The following is a 24,864-nucleotide window of genomic DNA, read 5'->3' on the forward strand; positions in this document are numbered from 1 at the left end:
TTTTCTTCCTGTCTATACTTTTGAGGAAAGAAAAAGAAAGAAAATACAAATGAATTTTTACTTCTGGTTATCAATAAATATATCACAATTCAGTTATTTCTCATCCATTTTATTATATAGAAATGTTAGACTACTGATTCTTTCCTGCAATCTTTTCTTAACCTATTTTTTTAATGAAAAATATTGGCATCATCTGAGATAGACAGATGAAAAACTGAGATGAGTCTATGCACCACTGAATGTTGATCAGTCTCTGCCAATTCTGTAATATACATAAAGCAACATTACATGCATTACTTATTATAAGAGATTGATTTAGTACTTATTATAAGAAATTGATTTAGTTGTATTGATTCTCATTTGATATTTTATAATAATAATGTAATGAAATTAACACAGATGTTAGAGACACAGATTATACATGAAGGGAATATTATTTCTGTTTTTTACTGTATTAAAACACAAATTATTTTAATTATTTGTTTTCTGAACAATCAAATGAGCTTAAATCAGTCAATTGATTTATAAATAGTCATTGATAATAACTTTCATAATTAATAAATAGGCTTAGTTATAGAAATGCAAAACAAAAATTTTTTTAGTAACAACTAAGACAGCTGTTTTTTGTTTTATATTTTAATGTTTTTAATTGAACAAAGTTACACCAGCTCCCCCTCCCTTTTCTCAGACTATCCCCATCCTAGTTACCCTCCCTCTCTACCCCACTCCATGCTCCAACTCTCTAATTGAGAGCAGCATTTTATTATATTGTGTGTATGTGTGTGTGCACGCAAAAATATACCTAAATATAGAATATATTGACTTTTTGTTGGTTGTATTTATATAGTTTAAACACTAGCTATTTTTCTTGGTCTATGTTATATTATGTTAGAATTTACTGAGACAGAAGCTAACTTTTATTTGCTCATTGCTATTAGAATATGTTATATTTGCAATAGCACTCCTTGCCCACCATTATCAGTGTTCTGGGACCAAAGTATAATTCTTTTGACAAATTAGATGGCTAAAACCAAGCAGCATCCCCCCAAAAAATTGTCGCATACAGCTGGGTTTAACTATTTACATTTTCTTAACATTCAAACATGCAATCAGGATAAAGCACAATAAATGTTCTTAAATACATCTGCTTTCTTATATGCAAATGAGCATTTCTCATATTTTTTATATGTATATGCATATTTCTATGTGTTTAATGAGATATAAAATTTTAAAGACATAGTTTTGCTTCACTTAGATTGTGTGAATAATATGAAAAGTATTTCACAATGTATAAACATTGCAAGCATTATCTGTGACACAATAAGACAATAGCTTTTATTTGATATTTAAATCACTTAAATCCACATAATTGGCCAAAAAAAATTAACAGAAGTCGTTCTGTCTTACATTGTAAGATTAAAATAAAATAGTAAAAATTCTATGTTGCTGATACTAAAAAGTTTTAGAACAATCTTGATTCTGTTTTAAAAATAATATTCATTCATTGGCCTTAATAATTTTTAAATTGAGCAGGCAATAAAATCATCACTAAAAATGTTTCTAACTAAGCAAAATTGAAACTGCTTTATTTTTACCCTGTTTCTGAGCATACGGACATGTAGAAACCCACCTGAGAAGAGCAGCTCCTAGTTGCCTGAAAACTGTCACAGCGTGATTTTATTACGCCAGCTGTCATGTGGGACTGAAGGTTGTGAAATCATTTCCCCCTGGCTTTGATGTAACCAATTAATATCTTCTCCTATACTTTCCTCTGAAAATACCTCACCATATTTAGCAAACATGTAGCTGGAAGTGTTCACAACTTTATTTAATTCAGTAAAGATACTACTAGAAACACATACGTGCATACATATTGGTACATATACAGGTACATATACATACACATGTACACAATATAGGTACATATACAGGCATATGTACACACGTATTAGTGTATATATGAACATATTTTCGTATATACAACACATATGCATATACATATATATGTACACTCTTATTTGTGTTTAGGAAGATAGAAAGATAGATAGGTAGATAGATAGATGATAGATAATGATAGGTTCTCTACAATCTCAAGATCCATTCCTATCTGTACTTTCAAAAGTACTTCTTTTTGGTTAGTAATAAAGTTAACGATCTTTATGGATAAATTATTTTTAAATAGTATTTTTAATTGTAGTAAATGTCACTGTCACCCAAATTTCATAACCACAAAATATTTTCAAGGAATTATTTTACTTTAAAAATATTTATTGAAAATAGATTCTTTTCTCATGCAGTACATCCTGAACACTGTTTCCCCAGCCCCCCATTTCTCATAGTTTCCCCCAATTTCCCTCCTCCCAGATACACACCCTCTCCAATTATTATTATTATTTTTCAACAGATCTTTCCAAGAAAATCTTCAAGCAGGACAAGATAATACGTAATAAGACAAGACAAAAGCCCTCACATTGATGCTGTACAAGGTAACAAACTGGGAGGAAAAAAATCTCAAGAGCAGGAAAAGAAGCCAGAGGTACATTATTTTGGAGGGAGACCAAAATAGTACTTATAGAGTTCAAAAGAAGGTGTTGAATTCACTATGGTTCCACCTGAACTTGCAAGGGTATCATGCACTTTTAAGCACTGAGCCATCTCTCCAATCAAGTAGGATATATTTTATATATTTTAAGGTGAAATAATTCTCTTCTGTAATTATATCTGAAGTTTCACTATTTAATTTCATTTGTAACACACCAGTTACAGTTTCCCACAGTCATTTTGTAGAATTAATATTATGAAAATGACAACTCTACCAAAAATAGTTTACAGATCCAACACATTTTCAATCAAAATCCTCATTTCAATCTTCAAAGAAAAAAAAAATCTTGAAATAGAAAGAGAATCACAAAATACTTAAGAAAACTCAGAAATCTTCTGGTTTTTTTTGTTTTTTCTTTTTTACTGTTTTTTCAATAAATTTTATTTTTAAAAAATAGCTGTTGAAATGACTTGCATATTAATATATCATGTTTTTTTTAATGTCTCCCTATGTCTGGTAAATATTTGAACCTCATAGTTACCTTGCTATACATAAGCTATGCAGTAACAGTCACGAGGATATGCCTGCTGTGGGGTCAACAGAAGCTGGCACAGCTTTCTTAACACACTTCTTACTTGTTTCTCAATGTTCATATCTGCTTTGGTTTGCTATATATATATATATTTTTATTTTCTGAAGTGTAATAACTGTTGTATCATATTACTTACTAATACTGTTTACATATTCAGGAACACAAATTGGATATAGCATATGGCATGAAAACTTTCATTCCTTCGTCCATGTTGAGATTGGTTGTAACACTTCTGAACTTCTTGAAATATAAGGTAGCTCTGAATAATAGCGATAGTACTAATTTACAGAGTTGTAATCCCAGACAGTTAAGGTGCTATGAATTTAGTTTACTCTATAGTATATATTCTATTACACAAAGCTCCTTTTTTTCTTTTTTTTCATTTTTTTTAAATTTTATTTATTTATTTATTTATTTATTTATTTATTTATTTATAAAAATTTCCACTTCCTCCTCTCCTCCCAATACTCAAATTTATAAACCTGAAATAAAAAAATATGACTACAAAATCCAAAAGTTCTGCTAAGAAAGTAGTCACCCAAGTGAAGAAGAAGCTCATAGAGTTGGAGAAATATTAAACCAGTAATATACATGGCCAAGATTACTACGTGGAATAAAAAGGAACCCCCAAACCAAAATCATGAAGACATGTGAGCCAATTACAAATGGGATGCTGAACTGAGCATTTTCATTCAGAGATATAAATGTGACTAAGAAATAATACAAAAAAGATTCATCAGCTTTAGCAATTAGGAAAATGAAAATTAAAGCACACCCATTGCTCAACTGCAGATAGATGAAATAGCTTATAGGGATTTTCTTTTTTCTTATTTGAATCAGAAAAGAACGTAATATGTTTGCTTAAAGAAAATAGCATTTCTGACTGAAAGGTGGGTAATTCATTGTTTTAAAATTTGGTACATTAGATATTTTACTAAACTCAAATAAACAATATATAGATAAGATCTGATTTAGCCACAATAAAACTATTTAAAGAGCATTTTGCTAATATAAGATTAAAATTTATCATTTTCCTGAAATTAGCAGGAAAAATTGACATCAATTTTAATTCAATTCCATCTAAACTAACAATGATAATATGTATAATTAAATACATTTTCTCCCATGACAAGACATTCAAATTTACATTACTTTTTGTTCAATTCTTTTTTAAACTTTATGCATTTTTATTTAATGTGTATCAGTCTTTTATGTGTCTTTGAGTATGTGTACCACATCTATTCTAAGCACACATAAAGACCAGAAGAAGGCATCTGAATGCCGGGAGTACAGTTACAGATGGCCATAGCTCACCTGTTTGGGTTAAAATTCTAACCAGTCCCCTGCTAGAGTTACAAGTGCTCTTAGTTACTCTCAACTTTGCATTGCTTTGAACATAATATGCATTTGAAAAGATGCAAGCAACATTCTGTTTCTCTTGGGCTTTTTAGTAACATATACACTCCATCATTTGAAATGCTGAAAAGATCATTTATGAAGTTTTCCAGAAACTGAAAGTGGAGAATACAGTGAGGACACAATTTGACATATGCTAAAATTTATTCTAGGAACAGGTACTGTAGATAGCATACATTGGGTGGATCCATCAAGTGCCAATTAAATAGTGTATGAACTGTTTACCAATTAAATATTCAAATGGTAATTACAGAGACAAAATCAATGAAGATTTCAAAACTGGAAGATGAACTGAACACAATTGTGTTAGAAATTATTTCATAAAGGTAGAAATTTCATTTTCATTAAATTCTGGTTCATTTAAATAAAATGTAGATTATATTTTGCTGTATACATACATACATATATATATAATTTCTATATATTTTAAAATATAAAATTAAACTGAAATATTCATTTTGACAAATCAAGTTGATGACAATAGTAAGGACTTGTATATACATTAGAGTTTTACTCAGTGGTAAAAAACAATGACATCTTGAATTTTGCATGCAAATGGATGGAAATAGAAAACACTTTACTGAGTGTAGTGTCATTTTTAATGAGAAACTTACTGTATCCACATGGGGATATAAGTTCATTAATAAAATTATTCATGTTTTCATAGCCACAAAGTCTAAGGGGAAAAATGCAGGAATATAAATCCCAGGTGATATATAAAGCAATAAAATGTTGTCATCCATGCTCTCCCACCAAAAATCACCCCACCTCAGATAAGCTCCTGAAATTCCAAATCCAAAAATACAAAATTAAAAATTCCCTTTTAAGAAGAGGTCTAAATAATTTTTAAATTAATTAAATTTTATAGCCTACTTGGGCTATATGCTTAAAATCTAATAAAAATGATATTTTACATTCAGAGCAGGAAGATTCTGACTGTACTTAATAGTACCTATTGAAACATATTTTAATTATTTTCCTTAAAAGATTATGTATCTACAACTGTGTGTAGATACATATGTGAAACCCAAAACTATGCTACTTGTCTGTATTTTTCTCTACCATTTTATAAAATTTTATTGAAATAAAGATCCATGTATGTCTCTTTTCTGGTCCTCATTGTTGTCTAGGTTTTCTGGGATTGTGAATTGTAGGCTGGTTTTCTTTGATTTATGTCTAAAAGCCACTTGTGAGTGAGTATATATGTTGTTTGTCTTTCTGAGTCTGAGTTACCTCACTCATTATGATGTTTTCTAGATCCATCAATTTGTCTCCAAATCTCAAGATGTCATTTTTTTTGTCTGTGTAATACTCCATTGTGTAAATGTACCACATTTTTCTTATCCATTCTTCAGTTGATGGACATTTAAGTTATTTCCAGGTTCTGACTTTGAAAAACAATGCTGCTATGAATGTAGTTGAGCACATGTCCTTGTGGCACAATTGAGCATCCTTTGGATATATACCCAAAAGTGGTAGTGCTGGGTCTTGAGAAAGGTTGTTTCATAATTTTCTGAGAAATCACCATATTGATATCCAAAGGATTGGAGTGTTTGCACTCCAACCAGCAACGCAGAAGTGTTCCCTTTACCTCACAACCTCTCCAGCATAAGCTGTCATCAGGTTTTTTTGATCTTGGCCATTGTTACAGGTGTAAAATGGAATCTCAGAGTTGTTATGGTTTGTATTTATCTAATAGCTAAGATTATTGAGTATTTCCTTAAGTGTCTTTCAGCCATTTTAGATTCTTCTGTTCAGAGTTCTCTATTAAGGTTACTTTTATCATTTTGTAGCCTTTTCCTTTAAAAGATTAGAAGATTTATTCTTTGGTTTTAATTACTCTTCTAAAATACAATAAACTTTACAGCCAAAACATCACAGTTTTGGGAATGAAAGTAATCAAAATTGTTTATTACTTATCATGTACTAATAAGCAGGATATTTGATGACACATATTAGAAGATGAAAACTCTTTTATTCATTAGTAATATAGTTATCACTTCTAAAATTAACGGTTTTTCATAGCATCTTGATGTTTTAGAGATAATTTTATGTGTAGTTGAATATTAAGTCCAGTGAATTTGAAACTGCAATATCTCACCATTTAGTTTCACTAACTTAGAGGTGATCATATCTTACTTTTAATATCAAATAGCACTTTGTTAAATTTGTAATTCCTGTTAAAGAAGGCAAGTTAAGAAAAACTAATATGTAGAAGGCAATATTTCTCAAGAACACCATTCAGATTCCAGCATTTATTGATTGTTATATCAGATATACTTTTAAAAATAAATAATGTAATCTTATTTGAAAATTGAAGTATAATTATATGTGTTTTTGAGGATTAAAATAAATTAAAAATAAAATAATGCTCTGCATAATAGAAGTTTTATGGATAAATACCTTTTAATTTTCAAAGTTTATCACAGAAGAATGGGCAAGAAAATTGTTCCTCTCTGGATGAATTCATTTTCAAGGGAGTTATTAATAATCATGATCTGAAAGTGACCCTCTTCACCACATTCCTATTTGTCTGTATTATTAATTTTCTGGGCAATCTTGGGATGATCATTTTAGTTAGAATGGACTCTCAACTCCACCTCCCAATATACTTCTTCCTTAGCTATCTGTCCTTCTGTGACCTCTGGTATTCCAGAGCAACTAGACTAAGATGCTTGTGGATCTTTCCAGCTCGAAAGAAATTAATTTCTGTGGTTGGCTGTGTTTTTCAATTGTTCACCCTGTGCCTTTACTGATTCTGAGTGCCTACTATTGGCAATGATGGACTATGATAGGTACCAGTCCTCAGCAACCACTTTATCTACACAGTAAACATGTCAAATCGGGTGTGTTCTATGCTCTCAGCTCGTTTTAGCTGGTGGGAACAACACATGCTTTGATACATTCTACCCTTGTCTTTTGCTTGTGTTTCTGCGGGTCCAATGAGATCAACCATTTTTTTCTGTGATATTCCTCTACTACTGTTAATATTTTGCTCGGATATATAGGACAATGAATTTACAGTATTCAAAAATTGGGGGATTATTAAAACAAGCACCATTTTAGGACTCCTTGTCTGTCCTTCTCCCCCCCCCCCCCCCAAGATATAGCTTCTCTGTAGCTTTGGATCCTATCCTGGAACTAGCTGTTGTAGACCACGCTGGTCTCAAACTCATAGAGATCTTCCTGCCTCTGCCTCCTGAGTGCTGGGATTAAATGCATTAGCCACCACTGCAAGGTCTCAGGACTCCTTATCTCTTATTGTTATACCCTGTCATCAATCTTGAAGATCCCTTCTGCTGAGGGGAGAGTTAAAGTTTTCTCCACCTGTGCCTCTCACCTGACTGCAGTTGCAATTTCCCAAGATACTGTGCTTTTCATGTATTTCAGACCAAGTTCTGCCTATTCCCTAGATCAAGACAAATGAACTCACTGTTTTATATCCTTGTGATTCCCATTCTGAACCCTCTGATTTACAGCCTGAGGGAAAAGGATGTGAAAAATGCCCTGGAAAAGTTTATTGTTTTCCTAAGAAAAGTTAAGTAATGTAAGAGGCATTACCCTCCTACATTATTGTTTAGTCAATTTGCACAAGCAAAAATGGTAACAAATCCTGATGCCTCATTTTCCCTCCTTGTTTGTAATTGCCTAATAGGGTATGTGCTTTTTTTGTTGTTTAAACATTAAGAAAAATAATTAGGATGTGTGGATTTTTGTTTATATACAAGCACAAGTATCCCATTTGACAAGTAACTATTTACTCACATTATATTATGAAAATGACTTGATGGTCTTTAGGGAACTCGTTTATGTTTACAAAATGCTTCAGAGAGATTGTCTCAATAAACCCAATGTTAATGTTAATCATTTAATCTCTGACAAAAAGTCACTAATTGCTATTAATGATGTCTTAGTAATTATATTTCAGAAACAGTACAGATGCTTAGTACTCAAATTCTATTCATTTTATATTAATAGGTGAATTCAAGAGGTTCCAACAGGTGGTCAAAGGGCCACAGGAAATTCACGATTGCTATCAACCTTGCCCAAGAAAAAAATCAGGGCATAAAACATTATGGTTTTGATTGTGTGTGTGTGTGTGTGTGTGTGTGTGTGTGTGTGTGTGTGTGTGTGTTTGTGAGTGTGCATGTACACATATGCATGTGTGAGCATGTCCATACGTGCATATATTTATATATGTAAATGCACATGAGTGGTCTACTACCTATCTGTCTACTCACAGAGACCAGAGAATAATGTCATGTTTCTTACTGTACATCTCTCCACATTATTTTTTGTGGTTGTATTTGTCATTTAATTTAAACTATACTGGCCATGAACAAGGTCTGAAAATGCTCATTTATCTGTTTTCCACATTACTGGGGCTACAGGCACATGTATGGTCATTCCCAAATGATGGTACTAATACTCAGGCTATATGATTACAGAGAAATTTCTGTTATTCACTGAACTATCTTAACAATGATCCATAACAATTTTTTATTAGTTTTTATGTACTTGATTTCAGGAATTGGTAGTATGAACTTTGCTGAAAATCTTGCCAATTGAAATTTCAGAAAGTTGGATACAACTAATAGAAGTTAAATGTAATAAATATATTATCAAGACCCTTGCACGTTGATAAAAAAAGAACTTGGGAACACAAAAGCAGACTTTATCATATTGTTATGGTTGAATTCTATACAGATTTTGTAGTAACTTGAAATATTTCTTCCATATTAATTTAAACTGTGACATACCAAAATGTTAGCTATTTTATTATACCTTCAGCAATTAAATAAACACATATTAATATTTAATTATTGCTGGCAAATCTGAAGAGCTCTGAGAAATAGAATAGCAGAAAATATGGGGATAATAGTAAATTATCTAGATAAATAATTTGTGTATTTATATCAAATATCAAAAGTTTGAATTCTCTTCAAAATTTTCCCATAGAACATGTGGTCACATGTTTCACATTGTATTTTATTCATATCAAGATATTTTTGTTTTTAATATATTTTATGGAAAGTGGATAGATTGATATGTATAGGATATTTCCAAAGAGAATATATCTCAGGATGTTATTCAAAATAGCAAAGGCATTTTAGAATCATGAACTGATTATATGTCAAAGAAAGGAATAAAAAATTGATGTATTTTGTCATTAACTATGTAAGAAGAAAAAAATATTTGTTCCAGAGCTCAAAGCACTATTTTTTGAGTAGTTTTCTCAGTGTAGCAATTACATTATTATTGATAAGACTGTACATCAGTGGATTACATTTGAGAATCACAATGCTATAAAACAGTCAGACTCATTTGTCAGTACCTGGAAGGTGAGCAGACTTTGGCCTCAAGTTGAAAACAATAGCTAATCCAAAAGAACAGAACACCACAAAAAAATGAGAAGGGTACATGGATAATTCTTTTGCCCATCCTGAGGCTTTTGGCAACTTAAGAATGGTGGCAAAGATTTTGGTATAAGAGACAAGTATTGAATGGGCTGTGGTGGCAAATACCTTTAATTCCAGCACTCAGGAAGCAGAGGCAGGTGGATCCCTGTGAGTTAAAGGCTAACCTGTTCTACAAAAGTTAGTTCCTAGACAACTATAGCTGTTATACACACACACACACACACACACACACACACACACACACACACACACATACACACAACAAAACAAAACAAAACAAAACAAAAACACCTCTGTCTTGGAAAACAAAGAAAGGGCAAGTATCAAGAACAGCATAGCCACTAAGTAGACAAATAGTTCATGCGCTGAAGTATCCCCACAGGCTAGCTTGAGAATGAGAGGTAAGCCACAGAAGAAGTGGTTGATTTTATTAGAATTGCAGAAATGTAGAGAGAATATCTGAAAGGTTTATCCTATCTGTACTGGAATGCCACCAAGCCAGGTGTCTGTGATCATCTGAGTACTCTTTGTTGGGTTCATGACTAGATGGTAGTATAGAGAGTTTTATGCTGTGAGAGAATGTTCTTGTATACTGTAAAAATTTGTCAGTCATATTTGTTTAATAAATTGCTGACTGACCAGTAACCAAGCAGAAAGTGGATACAGGGTGACCAGTCTAGAAAAATCCTACGAAGAGGAAAGGAGAGAGACAGTCATTACTTTGATGTTGAGAAAGCAAGATGAGAATGCCTTACTGAGAAAAGGTACCAAGTCATGTTGTTAAACATTGATAATAATTATATGTCAACTTAAGTTGCAATAGCTAGTTAGTAATAAGCCTGAGCTAAGAGGCCAAACAGTTTATAATTAATATAAACCTCTGTGTGTTTATTTGGGATTGACGGCTATAGGACCAAATGGGACAGAAACTTTTGACTTCAAAATGTGATCTTGGGAAGGGATTCTAGACTCAAAAGAACAAAGCCAACTGCAGTTTCTTTACAATGGCAGTCTGTTTGCTGGTGGTGATCTCAGGCATGGCTCCCTTAAAAGAGGCTTCTTGATTTAGTGTTTTCAGTAAAAACTGTTCAGCTCCTGTAAGAGGCCCTGTCTCTAAAGATCGTGTTTTTGGGAAGCTGGCAGCATATTTCTTGGTAGTGAAATGGGATTAGAAATTCCCCAAAATGGTGACAGAAAACATGACTCCTGCTGGTACCACTGCCATGAACTAGACTCTCAAAAACAAAGTAATGAGGTGGAGCCAACTATCAAAACCATGACTTTAATCATAATAATGCTACATGTCAGATTAAAGAATCATGTGTTCATTTAAATATAGAGATATACAGTAAAGACAGATTCAGATGGCAAAAGCCTCTAAATGGTTTACAGTGTGTTTAGAAATACATGTAGATTTGGGAGAGAAAAGAAAAAGGATAGAGAAAGTTCCTAAAAAAGGATATAGAGAAGTTAACTATGATTGCACATGCCCTTAATCCCAACACAAGGGAGGCAGAGGCAGGCAGATCCCTGAGTGTGAGGTAAAACTGGGTACTGAGTGATTTATAGGACAGCCAGATATACAGAAAAACCCTGTATATAAAGAAAAAAATCCATTGTTGGTGGGAATGCAAACTTGTGCAGCCACTGTGGGAATCAGTGTGGCGGTTTCTCAGGAAACTGGGCATCAACCTCCCTCAGGACCCAGCAATTCCACTATTGGGAATATACCCGAGAGATGCCTATCATACTACAAAAGCATTTGTTCCACTATGTTCATAGCAGCACTATTTGTAATAGCCAGAACCTGGAAACAACCTAGGTGCCCCTCAATAGAAGAATGGTTAAAGAAGGTGTGGAACATATAAACATTAGAGTTTTACTCAGCGGTAAAAAACAATGACATCTTGAATTTTGCATGCAAATGGATGGAAATAGAAAACACTTTACTGAGTGAGGTAACCCAGACACAAAAAGAGGAATATGGTATGTACTCACTCATAAGTGGATTCTAGCCATAATTAAAAGTCTTTGAGCCTATAATTCGTGATCCTAGAGAAGCTAAATAAGAAGGTGAACCTAAAGAAAATCATATAGTTATCCTCCTGGATATTGGAAGTAGAAAGGTTGCCAGACAAACTTGGGTGCATATGGGGTGGGGGTTGGAAGTAAGGGGAGATGGTTAGAAAGAAGGGAGAGGGAGAGGATTGGGGAAAGCTTGGGGGAATGGGATGGGGGGGGGAGGGAGGAAGGAAGGAGGGATATGGGAGCAGAGAAGTATATATCTCAACTAAGGGAGCCATTTTAGGGTTTACAAGAGACTTGATTCTAGAGGGGTTCCCAGGTCCAAGGAGAGATCTGCAGATTGTTCCCTGGACAGCAGAGGAGAGGGTGCCTGAACTGGCCTTGGCCCATAACCATACTGATGAATATTTTGCATATCACCATAGAACCTCATCTGGCGATGGATGGAGATAGAGACAGAGACCCACATTGGAGCACTGGACTGAGCCCCCAAGGTCCAAATGAGGAGCAAAAGGAAGGAGAACATGAACAAGGAAGTCAGGACCGCGAGGGGTGCGATCACCCACTGAGACAAGGGGACTGATCTAATGAGAGCTCACCAAGGCCAGCTGGATTGGGACTGAACGAGCATGTGATCAAACCAGATTCTCTGAATGTGGCTGATATGGGGAATGTCTGAGAAGCCATTGATAATGGCACTGGGACTTGTTTCCTTTGCATGTACTGGCTTTTTGGGATCCTAGTTTGTTTGGATGCTCACCTTTCTGGACCTGGAGGGAGGGGGAGGAACTTGAACTTCTCACAGGGCAGGAAACCCTGACTGCTCTTAGGACTGGAGAGGGAGAAGGAAAGGGAGTGACGGGAGTGGGATGGTATTGGGAGGAGGGGCAGAAGTGGAAATTTTTATAAATTAAAAAAAAGAAAAAGAAAATAGAAGAAATAGAGCGAAAAACATGTAAAGATGGAAAACACACAGATAATCTGGATACTGTATGTTGTTGTGTTGTCTTTGAACTGTTTGACTGCTGAAGAAGGAACAATAGCTGCTAAAACACACTTGACTATAAATACTGTTGAATTAATCCAACCTATATATTTTGAAAATGCTTTGCCTTCAATATTTATTTCAAAATATATATTACTTTGGAGAAGAGGATTAGCTTTGTTTTCATAGGAAATTAGAGGCTGTAAAGTCATTCTTGGTTAAGAATAGCAATGTTTGATCAAGGATTACACCCTGAAAATTGTCCAATGGTAATGGATGGCCCAGATGATCTAACATTTGAGAGCATCTCTCTTGCAGTTTCTTCTGAGTTCTGCATTTAGAAAAGCTTTAAGGCTGCTGGTTGAGATGATCAATAATATTCCTACCAAGATTTTATCAAAATTCTTAATTTTCTTTGGGTCCCCAAATTTTATCAGCTCTCTTAATCAACAGGAAGTATCCTAGTAAACTATGCTCACATTCCCAAAAGGTGATTAGATTCAGGGTTCTTGTTTTGAAATGAAAAAAATGGGAAAATTCTGTGGGATAATGTTCTTGTACCCGGTACAGATTTGTCACTTTTATTTGTTTAGTAAAATGCAGACTAACCAGTAATAAGGTAGGAACTATAGTATGGGTGACCAGACTAGGAGATTTCTTGGAAGAAGAAAGGCAGAGACACAGTCATAAGCCAGACATAGAGAAAGGGAGATGAGAATGACTTATTGTGAGAAGGTCCAAATCTTCATGGCAAAACATGGATAAGAATTATGAGTTAATTGCAGCCAGGAGGAAACATTAGTGACTCCCCGCATAAGGAAGAAACACATTTGTGTGGCACAATTTACAGAAATAATGCCATTTTTAGTACCATTTTTTAACAGAATCCTTGGGAGAATTACTGATACATAGCACATTTCCAGAGAAGAAAATTCTTTTAGGAAAGAAAAACATGAATATTTATAGGGCATAATCAATTCTGGTTATCATAATTATGAAACTATTTCTAATTAAGTTAATAAAGTACATTATTTAGACATCTCAAACAGGTTGGGTAGTCACAGTAGGAGAAAATGTCACATTGGAAACATTTTCATCTGCCCTGATTATTGCACATTTAATTTGTAGTGATGATTCATGTAAAAATTCAATGCATTTCCTGATCATTCCATTATTGTTTATTATGTATAGATGATGTTAACACACTTTCAAATTTTCCAGCACTCATGGAGAAAATTTTATGACTTGTATATGCTTTAAAATTTGAGTAAATATTTTTTTTGCTAATAACATAAAAATGTTATATATTTTTCTAATACACTGAGAGTTGTGTATTTTGTGATTTTTGATGATAACTATAAAATATTCTCTTCTCATAAATCAAAAGGTAATATCAGATTATATTTATTTTAATTATTAATCTCTTCTTCTTATATTGCTGTATTATGATTACTAATTTGATGTTAGTTTTAATAGATGACTAAATATTCTGAGAAACCTTTAGAGTAATTTTCAGATAGAATTTATGATGAAATTAGTGAATAGTAGGCTGTCACATCAGATGGACTGCTACTCCTTATTTTTCTAAGATTTCAGTTCAGTGTAGTGTTTTTGAAATTATAATTCTCGATTTTTAATCACATTTCTCTGTTCCCATAACTTTTAGATAGACAACTAAGATGAAGTAAAGACTTTCAGATCATTGTTTTATTGAGGGAAGTCAGGTGTTTGGAATATTTTCATCAGCATCCATGGTCAAGATGTTAGTCTAAGTAGAGCATATATCCTCTAATTCTGTGTATACTTCTACTGCAGGAAATCAGCATTAAACATTGCAACCCAAAAATTTCTCAATTTATTTTCTATAATAGTTTTAAAATAGCTGTTTTGAATTTAATTTTAATTTATCTTGCACTTAATATTTACTGGGTCCAACATTTCCTTTTTCTTCACATTTCCCTATATTTCTAGACTCTACTGTCATGATTTGTACAATTCCACTAGGTACCAGATGCTTTTTCTGCATAATGTTTGAGTCTCTGTAGTCATGGTGTCTGAGAGTAAGAATCGCAATTTTCAACTTTTATAGAAACTGTTGATTATATTATACTTTTCAGTATTTATTGACCAGCTGTCATTTTGTTGTTTCCCTGAAGAATAAAGGGACAGTAGGCTTCCAGTCATGATTTTTTAAGAGATGTCTGTGATTGGTACACAGTTCACAGTCAAAACATTGATGCCAAATGGAAATGAGTTATGATCTTTGAAAACTGTTCATTTCTCAAGGATTTTATGATTATAAGTATTTTTAACCATTTTCAAAATTTTGACATTAAACATTAAAATACTATCTTAAATAAGTACTGCTTAAAATAAAATATTTATATTAAAAATAATCATCAGTGATAGCTTAATGTTATATTGTGAAAATACTGTTATTGAGTATACAAAATGAACAGAAATGGCTAGAAAAAACCTAACATTGCTAAACTATGATTTCAAGGACAAAAACTTAACCATGAAGTTATTTTTAAAAAATAAACTATGAAATATTTAAGCTTCTTTTTCACCTACTTAATTAAATACAGTACTTATAGAGACAATTGCTGGAAAAGAAAGAGAAACATTCGTTTAAATTATTTTATGGTAGAATTAGGAACATTATACATGCTTTATTTGGTTGAATAAATATTGCTTTCAAAAATTGTCATTCCAGAATATTGAAAAAGCACAGATGTAAAAGCCCTCATGAAATAGATTTCTACACAGAGGTCAAATTATCTTTTCAAAATACTAAAAAGGCATGCAACTTTAGTGAGAGATTTTGTTCATCTATTACTACAGGAAATATTATCATTTGTCTTTGTTCTGTTTTCTTATTGGGTTGGAAACATACTAATATTAGACAAAATTGTGCAGGAAAAAATGAAATGGCTGGTTATTTCATAGTATGTATAGTACATCTTTCAACAAAATAAATTTTATTTGTAATTTATTATCATTGTGAAAAAATGATTACATACTTAAATGAGAAGAGTCCTAGAAATGTTATACATACATAAATACATACAAAAAAACAAACATACATACATACATAATAAAACAAATATAAAACCATATCTTCTAACTTTTCACACTCGATTACTGTTAATTCTTTATATTATAACTTCTCTGCATTTTGATATCCTTCTTACTAGGGAATAGACATCAGAGTCACAACAGTAACATCACATCAACAAAATACAATGGACAGAGCAGCAACTTTGGGGATAAATATAGTTTATGGAAGTTTTAAGATCATAGACATGATTTTATTCTAGTAGAAAATCGCTAACAGAAAGGAAAATGAGACGAATAACACAGCACCAAAAAAGATCACCATCTCATTCAAAAAGATAGCCACACAGAGTAAGTAAATATACAAAAGGAGTGATGTCAAAGAAGTGACTGATTTTCTAGAAACCCTAAAATGACAAAGAGAACATTTGCAAGTCTTCCCTGCACAAACAAGAATTCTGCTGACATAGGAGCCCACCACTAACAAGGTCCATAGACTAAATATTAGCAAAGAGGGCTACAGAATTCCATGTAACCGTAGCTAGTAAGTAGCATTCTGTGGCATCCAGAATAAGGTGTCCCAGTATCACAGCTTGTTACACAAATTAATTTAAACATTAGTGCACACACAGCATTATTTTCTAAGTAACAATTTTCTCAGTGCGGCAATCACGTCCTTGTTCCTAAGGCTGTATATCAAGGGATTAAACATGGGAGTCACAATGGTGTAGAATAGAGAGAACAGTTTGTCAGTTCCTGGAGAATGTGTGGACTTTGGTCTCAAGTAAGTAACCGTGGCTGATCCAAAAAATAAAAACACTACAAGCAAATGGGAAGAACAAGTGGAAAAAGCTTTTGCTCGTCCTGTGGCTGTTGGCAACTTCAGAATGGTAGCAATGATTTTGCTGTAAGAAGCAAGTATCAACATAAAAGGTACTGTAGCAATGATGATAGTCACTAAGTAGACAGACAGTTCATTAACAGAAGTATCTCCACAGGCCAGCTTGAGAATGGGAGGTAAGTCACAGAAGAAGTGGTTAATTCGATTAGAATTGCAAAAGCGTAGAGAGAATATCTGACAGGTTTGTGCTACTTGGAATGGCATTCCGCCAAGCCATGAGCCTGCAGCCAGCTGATTGCATTTCATTGGGTTCATGATCAAGGGATAGTGCAGAGGGTTGCAGATAGCCACATACCGGTCATAAGACATCACAGCCAGAAGGAAACATTCAGTGGCTCCCAGAATTAGGAAGAAGCATGTTTGTGTGGCACAGGCCAGCTTGGATATGTTTCTATTCTGAGTACCGATGTTGTACAGAATTCTAGGAAGAGTGACAGATACATAACAAACTTCCAAAGAAGAAAAGTTTGCCAGGAAAAAATACATGGGCTTCTGTAGTGCAGGATCAATTCTAGTTATCACAATTATGGAGCTATTTCCAATTAGGATAATGATGTACACTAAGGAGAACATTCCGAAGAGAAACCCCTGGAGGTTGGGAAGGTCAGAGAATCCCAGAAGGATGAATTGTGTGACTGTGGAGGCATTGTTCTCTTTCCTGCTCTCTGTGAGATCCATGCTTAGAGATGATTCAGTTCAAAGTGGAAATCATGTTACTGTATTTGGTTTTCTTATATTACATTTAAGTTACAGGTACAACAATTTGAAACTTCCTAATGTTTCTAAAGGAATAAAAAATAAACATGTACATCTTATATATTTTCTCAAATGATGGGGAAGTGTATCACGTGCCAGTTGAGAATTGCAGTGAAAAAAATTACGGATTTTTTTGTCAATTTGTACTGTTTGCAATTTTGGACATCTGCAATTATTATGCTTGCTATTTTATTTTATTTTTCTTTTCAATACTTGAAATGCAAAATTTGAATTTATATTATTTTTCATATAATTGATATTTTATCTCTACCAAATATTTTTATGGTTTTTAGCTTGTTCTTAATTTTAAAAACTTTAAATAATACATAAGTAAGTTTTCAAAAAGTTTAAGGGATAATATATATTATTTCAGAATCATTTCCCTTTTGGTTAGATTGTTTTTGTTTTCAGGCTATTTAATAAACTTAGTAATTAATTGTGCACCAAATATTATAGGTAATTTAAAATATTTAATGCAGTTTTTGTTTTTAGTTTACAGAATGTGAAAATCAATGTCATAATTTTTATACTGATTTTAAAGTTTCTGTACTTAAACTAGGAAGTGGAAAAACACAGAATATTAAGACCTTTCTCTCAGTATGCTCAAGGTTCAGAAGCTGTCCAACACTTTCCTCATTAGCATACATGGTGAGGGAAGTGTACTGAAGGGGGTAAAACTCTTTATTCTGAAAGAATCTAGTGTAGCAATACAGAGTTCACTTCCTATTCCCTAAGTCATTCATACCCACCCCGCTTGTATGTACATAACTAGTTCGCTTCTTATTCCACGCTTTCATTATAAGCCTGTGGGTTTTGTGCTTGAGCATGCTGCCGTTCATTTTATTTTCTATGTCTTATTTGCGTTTAGAACAACAATTCTTTTTAAGCTCATTTGCCTTGTATCTCTTGCTTTTCAATATTTCATTATAAATCTTCCGAACCTTTCCAAACTTTTTGAAGTATTTTAGAACCCTTGAAAATTCAAAATGCTTACATATGGTATTCATTCTACCCTTGTCTTCCACATACAAATACTCTATCGACTTGTGCATACATTTAACTGTGCTCAGTAGTAGGCACCTTTTCTCTTACTGTATGTAGCCACAGGTGTTATATGGAATTTACAACCATCATCCACCCTGTCAGAAAAATTTAATTGTCTTATTTGCCTCCATGTGTCAAAAAATTTCAGGTTCAGTAAGATACACAAGAGAAGATAAATCAGCAAAGTTACTGCTAAAGGAATTTGACATCAAGTTGTGTTTTCGCAGCGTTAAATATGTCTGGTGTTCAAATTTCAGTCTCAAATATAGATGCAAATTAGGAAAATTTGAACCTAACTTGAACTTCCTAAAGAATTTTTGACAAGAAGAGGAATAAGTTAAAAAAAAAAGAAAATATAAACTTGCTATAACTGAAACTCAAAACGTACAAAAACTTTTAGTAAAAGTTGGCAGTTCTAAACTGTCATTTAGTGGTAGTAAAATTTGTTTACAAAGATCTTTTCTTCTTCATTACACCACATAAACACTACATAATGCATTTAGTCATGTTTCCTCACCTAATTTTCACAATCTGGTACTATATACGTAGATACTGACAAAACCCTACAGCCAGATCATTTTCTTGAAGACCAGTATGTATGATTTGAGCTAAATCTACTTGACAGATATCATCATGAAAAGTGCCATTGTCACAAAATAAGAAATGGATAAGATAAAATGTGTCTTCTGCTTTGGTTTTATTGTGTTTGATTGTATGATGTGGGAAGCAGGTGTAGCATACAGGGTCTTTCCATATTGCAATATGTTCTGTAGCATTTCACACCATTGCAATGAAAATGTCTGTTTCCAAATAGAAATACTATTTAAAAATACTTGACAAAACAACATTGGCAGATGTTTTGCTTTTCTACTTTTACAGAAATCTTTTTTTCTGTTTTAATTGGGAAGTATCAACGTTACTTTTGTAAGAGAATATCATCAATGTATGTTGTATTCATATATGAAATTTCCAAATAATTAACAATTGATATAAATAAATATTTTAAATAAAAACATATCATTTTTTTACATTTATTAAATTTCCCACTTTAATCCACAGGTTAAATGAGGGAGATTGGAAATTCACATATCTGTCCAGACATACTTACAGTTTTCTTTGTAGCTTATTTTGATTATTGCTAGATGAATCTTTGGCTTAATTCATGTTGGAAAATCAGTTTTTCACTGTACTTTATTGCCAGCTCCTGCACACACAAGCGCCACCTCCCACAAAACATCGTTAAAGGATGTAGCAGCAATCCTTTCTCCTGCTTGAAATTTTCAAACAATTAACTTCTACCAAGAAATAGAGTTCAAAGTGGAAAATATAAAATATTAACAGTCACACATGAAACATTAAAACAATTTACAAAACTGTTAGACCTTCTTACTAAATACTGTATTGTTTGTATTGACTAAAGATATTTAAGCTTAGGAAACAGCATAGCCTGAGAAACCATGAAATTCTTAGATGTTAATATTGGAATATCAAATAATGTAATATCTCAATATGAATAATGCATCCAGAAGCATACTCAGCTGGTAAAATAAATCAAATCAATTATAGGAAACAAAAGTAGAATAGAATAAGTAAATTCAGAAATCATTTTATTGCCAAAATATATAAACTGAAATAGGAAATATGCTAATATGTCCCAAATAATTTTCAATACTGTTCTCACTAATGTAAATTCTTAACAATAATGCTCTTTTTATAACATCAAGTCACGTGTACAATTCAGTGTTGTTTTTTCAATGTTTTGATCATTTATCTATATAGTTAGATTTTATGATATATGAATTCTAGCTCTTATATTTGTAAAATAGATAATTACTTGGGGCACAGACTATCATTACTCTATAAATAACTAGATAAAAAATTAACCGCTACTAGAATCACTAAAGACTGTATTTAAGATGATAAGGTGTTTATTGATTTTTGCAATATTTTCTGCTTTATTAACTTTCATATTTAAATGATTAAATAGTTTTCTTTCAAAAGACATAGTAATATCATCTTAAAGCCAACCCAAGAAACAACAGGGAAACATTTACTTTGACATGCATCCAAAGTAGAACTGTGTAAAACATATCTCACCTTTATACATAGGTACGAGACAGATAATGATAAATAAATTTGTTTTTCTAAGTTTCAGTATGAATTTATTTAAAACAAGTTTAATCAATTTCTAACACATATTTCACAGTGTGCTGTTTAAGTAGGATACAGTCTCTGCTCTGGGAATAAATTCCTTCCCAAGTCACTTTTTTAATTGGCGGGAATATGTTTCCCTGTGAATCAAGATGCCTAACAAAGCAAAACAAAGCAAGAAAAAGAACTATTTGAGTAAGCTACTATTTTCTATAGTTTAAATATTATGTTTTTCTATTTGTGATTATGAATGCCAGGAATAGAGGCGCATTACTACAAAGTGAGCAGTTGGAAAGTTGAGGCAGAAGAACTGTGAGTTGAAGCCACCTAGGGCTTCATAGAAAGGCTTTGTTTCTAAGTAAATAAATTAATCAATAGATCATTTGATAGAATTTTTTCACTTCTCAGAAGAGAAATAAAAATCATGAAACCCCAGAAATTGATAACTATTTAATTTATTTAATTGTATTAATCCATTGGAAGGTTAAGTCTTGTCTGCAGTCTGGACTAACTGGTGCTCCCTATGTAGATTCCTAAGACTTCAGCATTGTGTTGATTTGCCTGCTTCTTCTTCTTAGTCTTTAGATTAGTGGCAAACAGAAAAACACTCTACTATACACACGTTTTATATATTAATATTAAAAAATAGTGACAAAATTCTGGATTTATAATGCAGTTTTGTAGATAACAGAAAAAGCAAAAGAGGTTCTTAATTATTGACCACCACTGAAATCTTCAACATTTGTCCCAGTTTTGAACCCTCGTTTATCACGTTCACTTTATTGGTCCAAAAACAATAGGAAGGAAGGAAACCTCACTTTTCTCCCATTTAGTGTGTAAACTGGGGAAGTGATATAGACTTTTCCAGGGATAATTGTTCATCTAAAATGTAGATTCATAATGGCAGTAGTGAAGGTGAGAATAGGAAGTACCATTTCTCTCATAACTACATGTAAACAACTAACACTCAGTATTTATTAATTAGTGATTGTGCTAATATGTCCCAACTCAGAATTCTACATGCTTCCCTACTAAGATCTCTTAAGGCAGATCATGAAGTACTATACCTGATTTCTGTAGAGTTTTCAGATGCTCTATCAGAACACACATATAGTGGAGAAGAATACTAAAACAACACATAAGATCTTATTATATTAATACAGACATAACATTTTAGAATCGAAAAATGAAAATGAGTACTTTAGAATCACACACATTCAACAGGTCCTTTGCACTATTTGATATTTGATTACAGTTTCAAGGAATAATTTCACTGTAACTATAATCATGAAAATGTTTATGCAATACCAAATAGTTATTGTTAAAATGTATATTCAATCTGCTACATAATGATGACAAGAATCTTTATTTTTTTAAAAAAAAGTTTTACATTTTATTTATGTGTACAAGTGCATGCATGTGATGTCTTGGAAGGCAGAGGAGGACACTTGAGCACCTGGAGCCGCAGATACATGTGAGTGTATGCTTAAAACACTCATTACTTCGAAAGGAACATCAAGAGTGTTAAATGATGATTCAGCTATCCAATTTCTGATAATAACCTGTCCCCAGATTTTTATTATTATTATTATTATTATTATTATTATTATTATTATTAAAGCCAGAAGAACAAATATAAAAGGGTACATGGAATTGTAACTCTTCCAAAATTCTGTAAAGGGAACAAAAGCATAGAGCAAAGTATAAAACCTTTAAGATAATTAAGCAGACCTCCAAAAGCTTAATGATTTTAAGAGATTAGTATTATTGTTCATGAGTTACCTAGAATAGATAAAACGAAGCTACATATGCCAGAAAACTCTTTTCAACGTTCATTGTAAATTTTAAAGTTTAGAACACTGACATGACAGGGGAAAAATCACAACTGTCAAATATTAGATATTAAATACATATGCACCTCATACAGCCAAGCTACTGGGGAGTAATAAAGACTATTTTGCACACCTTATAAACATTATATATGCTATCTGTGTGACATTGATTCTTAAAACCCACAAACTTTTTAACATTTTTAATATAATATAGAAGTTATTTCATGTTATCAATTTTAGAGTCTTTAGAGACTTTTAGAAAATTAGAATGGGAGTTATGTAAGTATATAAGTTTATTATAACTTTTAAGGTTTGCAATTTATTTCTTAAGAGAAAGAAAGAGCTGTGTAAGGCAACATCCATTATTATCCTCTGCCTGATGACGACCACTCAAGAATTTCCAGTCTTTCAAAGCAGAGACAAATGCCAAATTGTTCTGTGGGTGTAACTCCCTGGTGGTGGTCAGTCAGTTCTCTGTTGATAACTGACATCACTGGAGTTTTTCCATCATGTAAGGATTTGAACCTTTTTCTTGTGGAAACAGTCCTTACTTCCGCCCAAACATTTTTTAGCTTAACAAGTGCATTAAAAATAAAGGGATATTTCATCTTCTATTTTATTTCATTCTGTCTGACGTAGCTAAGAAATGGATTATTTTATGGTTTTCCTTATTATATTGCTTTCTTAGTGATAGTGACACTCTTGCTGGTACGCATTCTACTACATTTTAGTAGTGTCTGATGCCTGCTTCATTGAGATTATTGGTGATTTATTCATTATTAAATTTTGCATCACCTGGAGTAGACTTCATAACATTTGTCATTTGGATGATTAACACACATTTCTGTTGTCTTTATATAGACAAAAATAAGTAACACATTGTGTTCCCAATATATCACAGGTATCTACAAATAAACATGCTTAGAACTGGCTGATTACACGGACCTACTGAACACTTTAAGGTAACATATGGATGCCTGAATCTCATTGTTAGGTCATCATGTATCTGAATTTATTTCATCCCATTGAAAGCCATCTATTTGTAGGAACAGAATACTAAATAATAAGGTTTAATTGTATAAATATGAAGATAGAAAGATCACCAGAAAGGTTTCTAAAAATACCAGAGGAGCTATACCCATGGAGTATTAGAAAAATTGCTGCCCAAAGAAGACAACACCAATAGAAAAGGAAACATAGAAGGGGAGAGTTTCACTGGGCCTCAAAAGTAGACAAAAACCTAGAGGAAACTGATGAATACTGAGTGCACGAGAAAGAGTCTCCTCCAATGAAGAGCAAACATGCTTTTATCCAGTACCATGTGGAAATCATACAAATAACATTATTAGCTGAACAAGTTGTGTATATAAATATAAATAAATATATATGTATATATATAATCTTATGTGTATATGGTGTGTGCAATGTGTAACAGTAAAAGAAATAAGGGGCAAATTTTAATAATAACCATATATAGGAATGACTGAGAGAAAGCAAAGAGAAGAAATAATTTAAATATATTATGATTTTAAAATAAATATATTTGAAAAGAATTTATTACTCATACCTTCATTTACAATGAATTTGAATTTTCAATTTCCATTTATTAAAACCATAATTATCAAAGAAAAATCTGCCAAGGGGTTATTGCAACTCTAAATATCTAGGCAACAAACACCGGGTCACCCAAGTTCATAAAAGGAACACTGCTATAGCTCAATCACATAATGGCCTTCACACAATGACAGTGGTGACTTCAGTCTTCCAATCTTGACAAGATACAGATCGCTCAGATAAAACCTAAACTGGGAAGTTCTGGAATTAAATGAAATCATAAACTAAGAAAAACTAAGGATAAGAAGGCAGACATCTCTCCAAACACAGAAGAAAATATCTTCTTTATAGCACTTCATAGAATTTTTTCTAAAATGATGTGTAAGTGTGTGTGTGTGTGTGTGTGTGTGCATGTGGGATTGTATGTATATATGTGAGTGTGTGTGTGTGTGTGTGTGTGTGTGTGTGTACAGGAACATATATAACCTAGCACTTCATAGTAGATCATAAGACAACTTGAAATTGTAGATACCTGACTGGCCAAAAGAGTCTTTCATACTAGAAACTTAGAAACCAAAATGAAACTAAT

General features: G+C 32.6%; 1 protein-coding gene and 1 pseudogene across 1 annotated transcript; one reads left to right on the plus strand and one right to left on the minus strand.

Moving 5' to 3' along the window:
* Positions 1 to 3,725: 3,725 nt before the first annotated feature.
* The window catches only part of LOC148122468 (olfactory receptor 9G19-like), a 224,441-nt pseudogene continuing 203,302 nt past the window's right edge, over positions 3,726 to 24,864 (plus strand).
* LOC146894208 (olfactory receptor 10AG1-like) lies at positions 16,672 to 17,616 on the minus strand. The gene has a single exon (XM_085690085.2). The coding sequence runs from the start codon at positions 17,614 to 17,616 to the stop codon at positions 16,672 to 16,674; it is 945 nt and encodes a 314-aa protein (XP_085546211.2).

This window comes from Myodes glareolus, chromosome 3, assembly GCF_982192425.1.
Source record: "Myodes glareolus chromosome 3, mMyoGla1.1, whole genome shotgun sequence".
In the NCBI taxonomy this organism is placed as follows: domain Eukaryota; kingdom Metazoa; phylum Chordata; class Mammalia; order Rodentia; family Cricetidae; genus Myodes; species Myodes glareolus.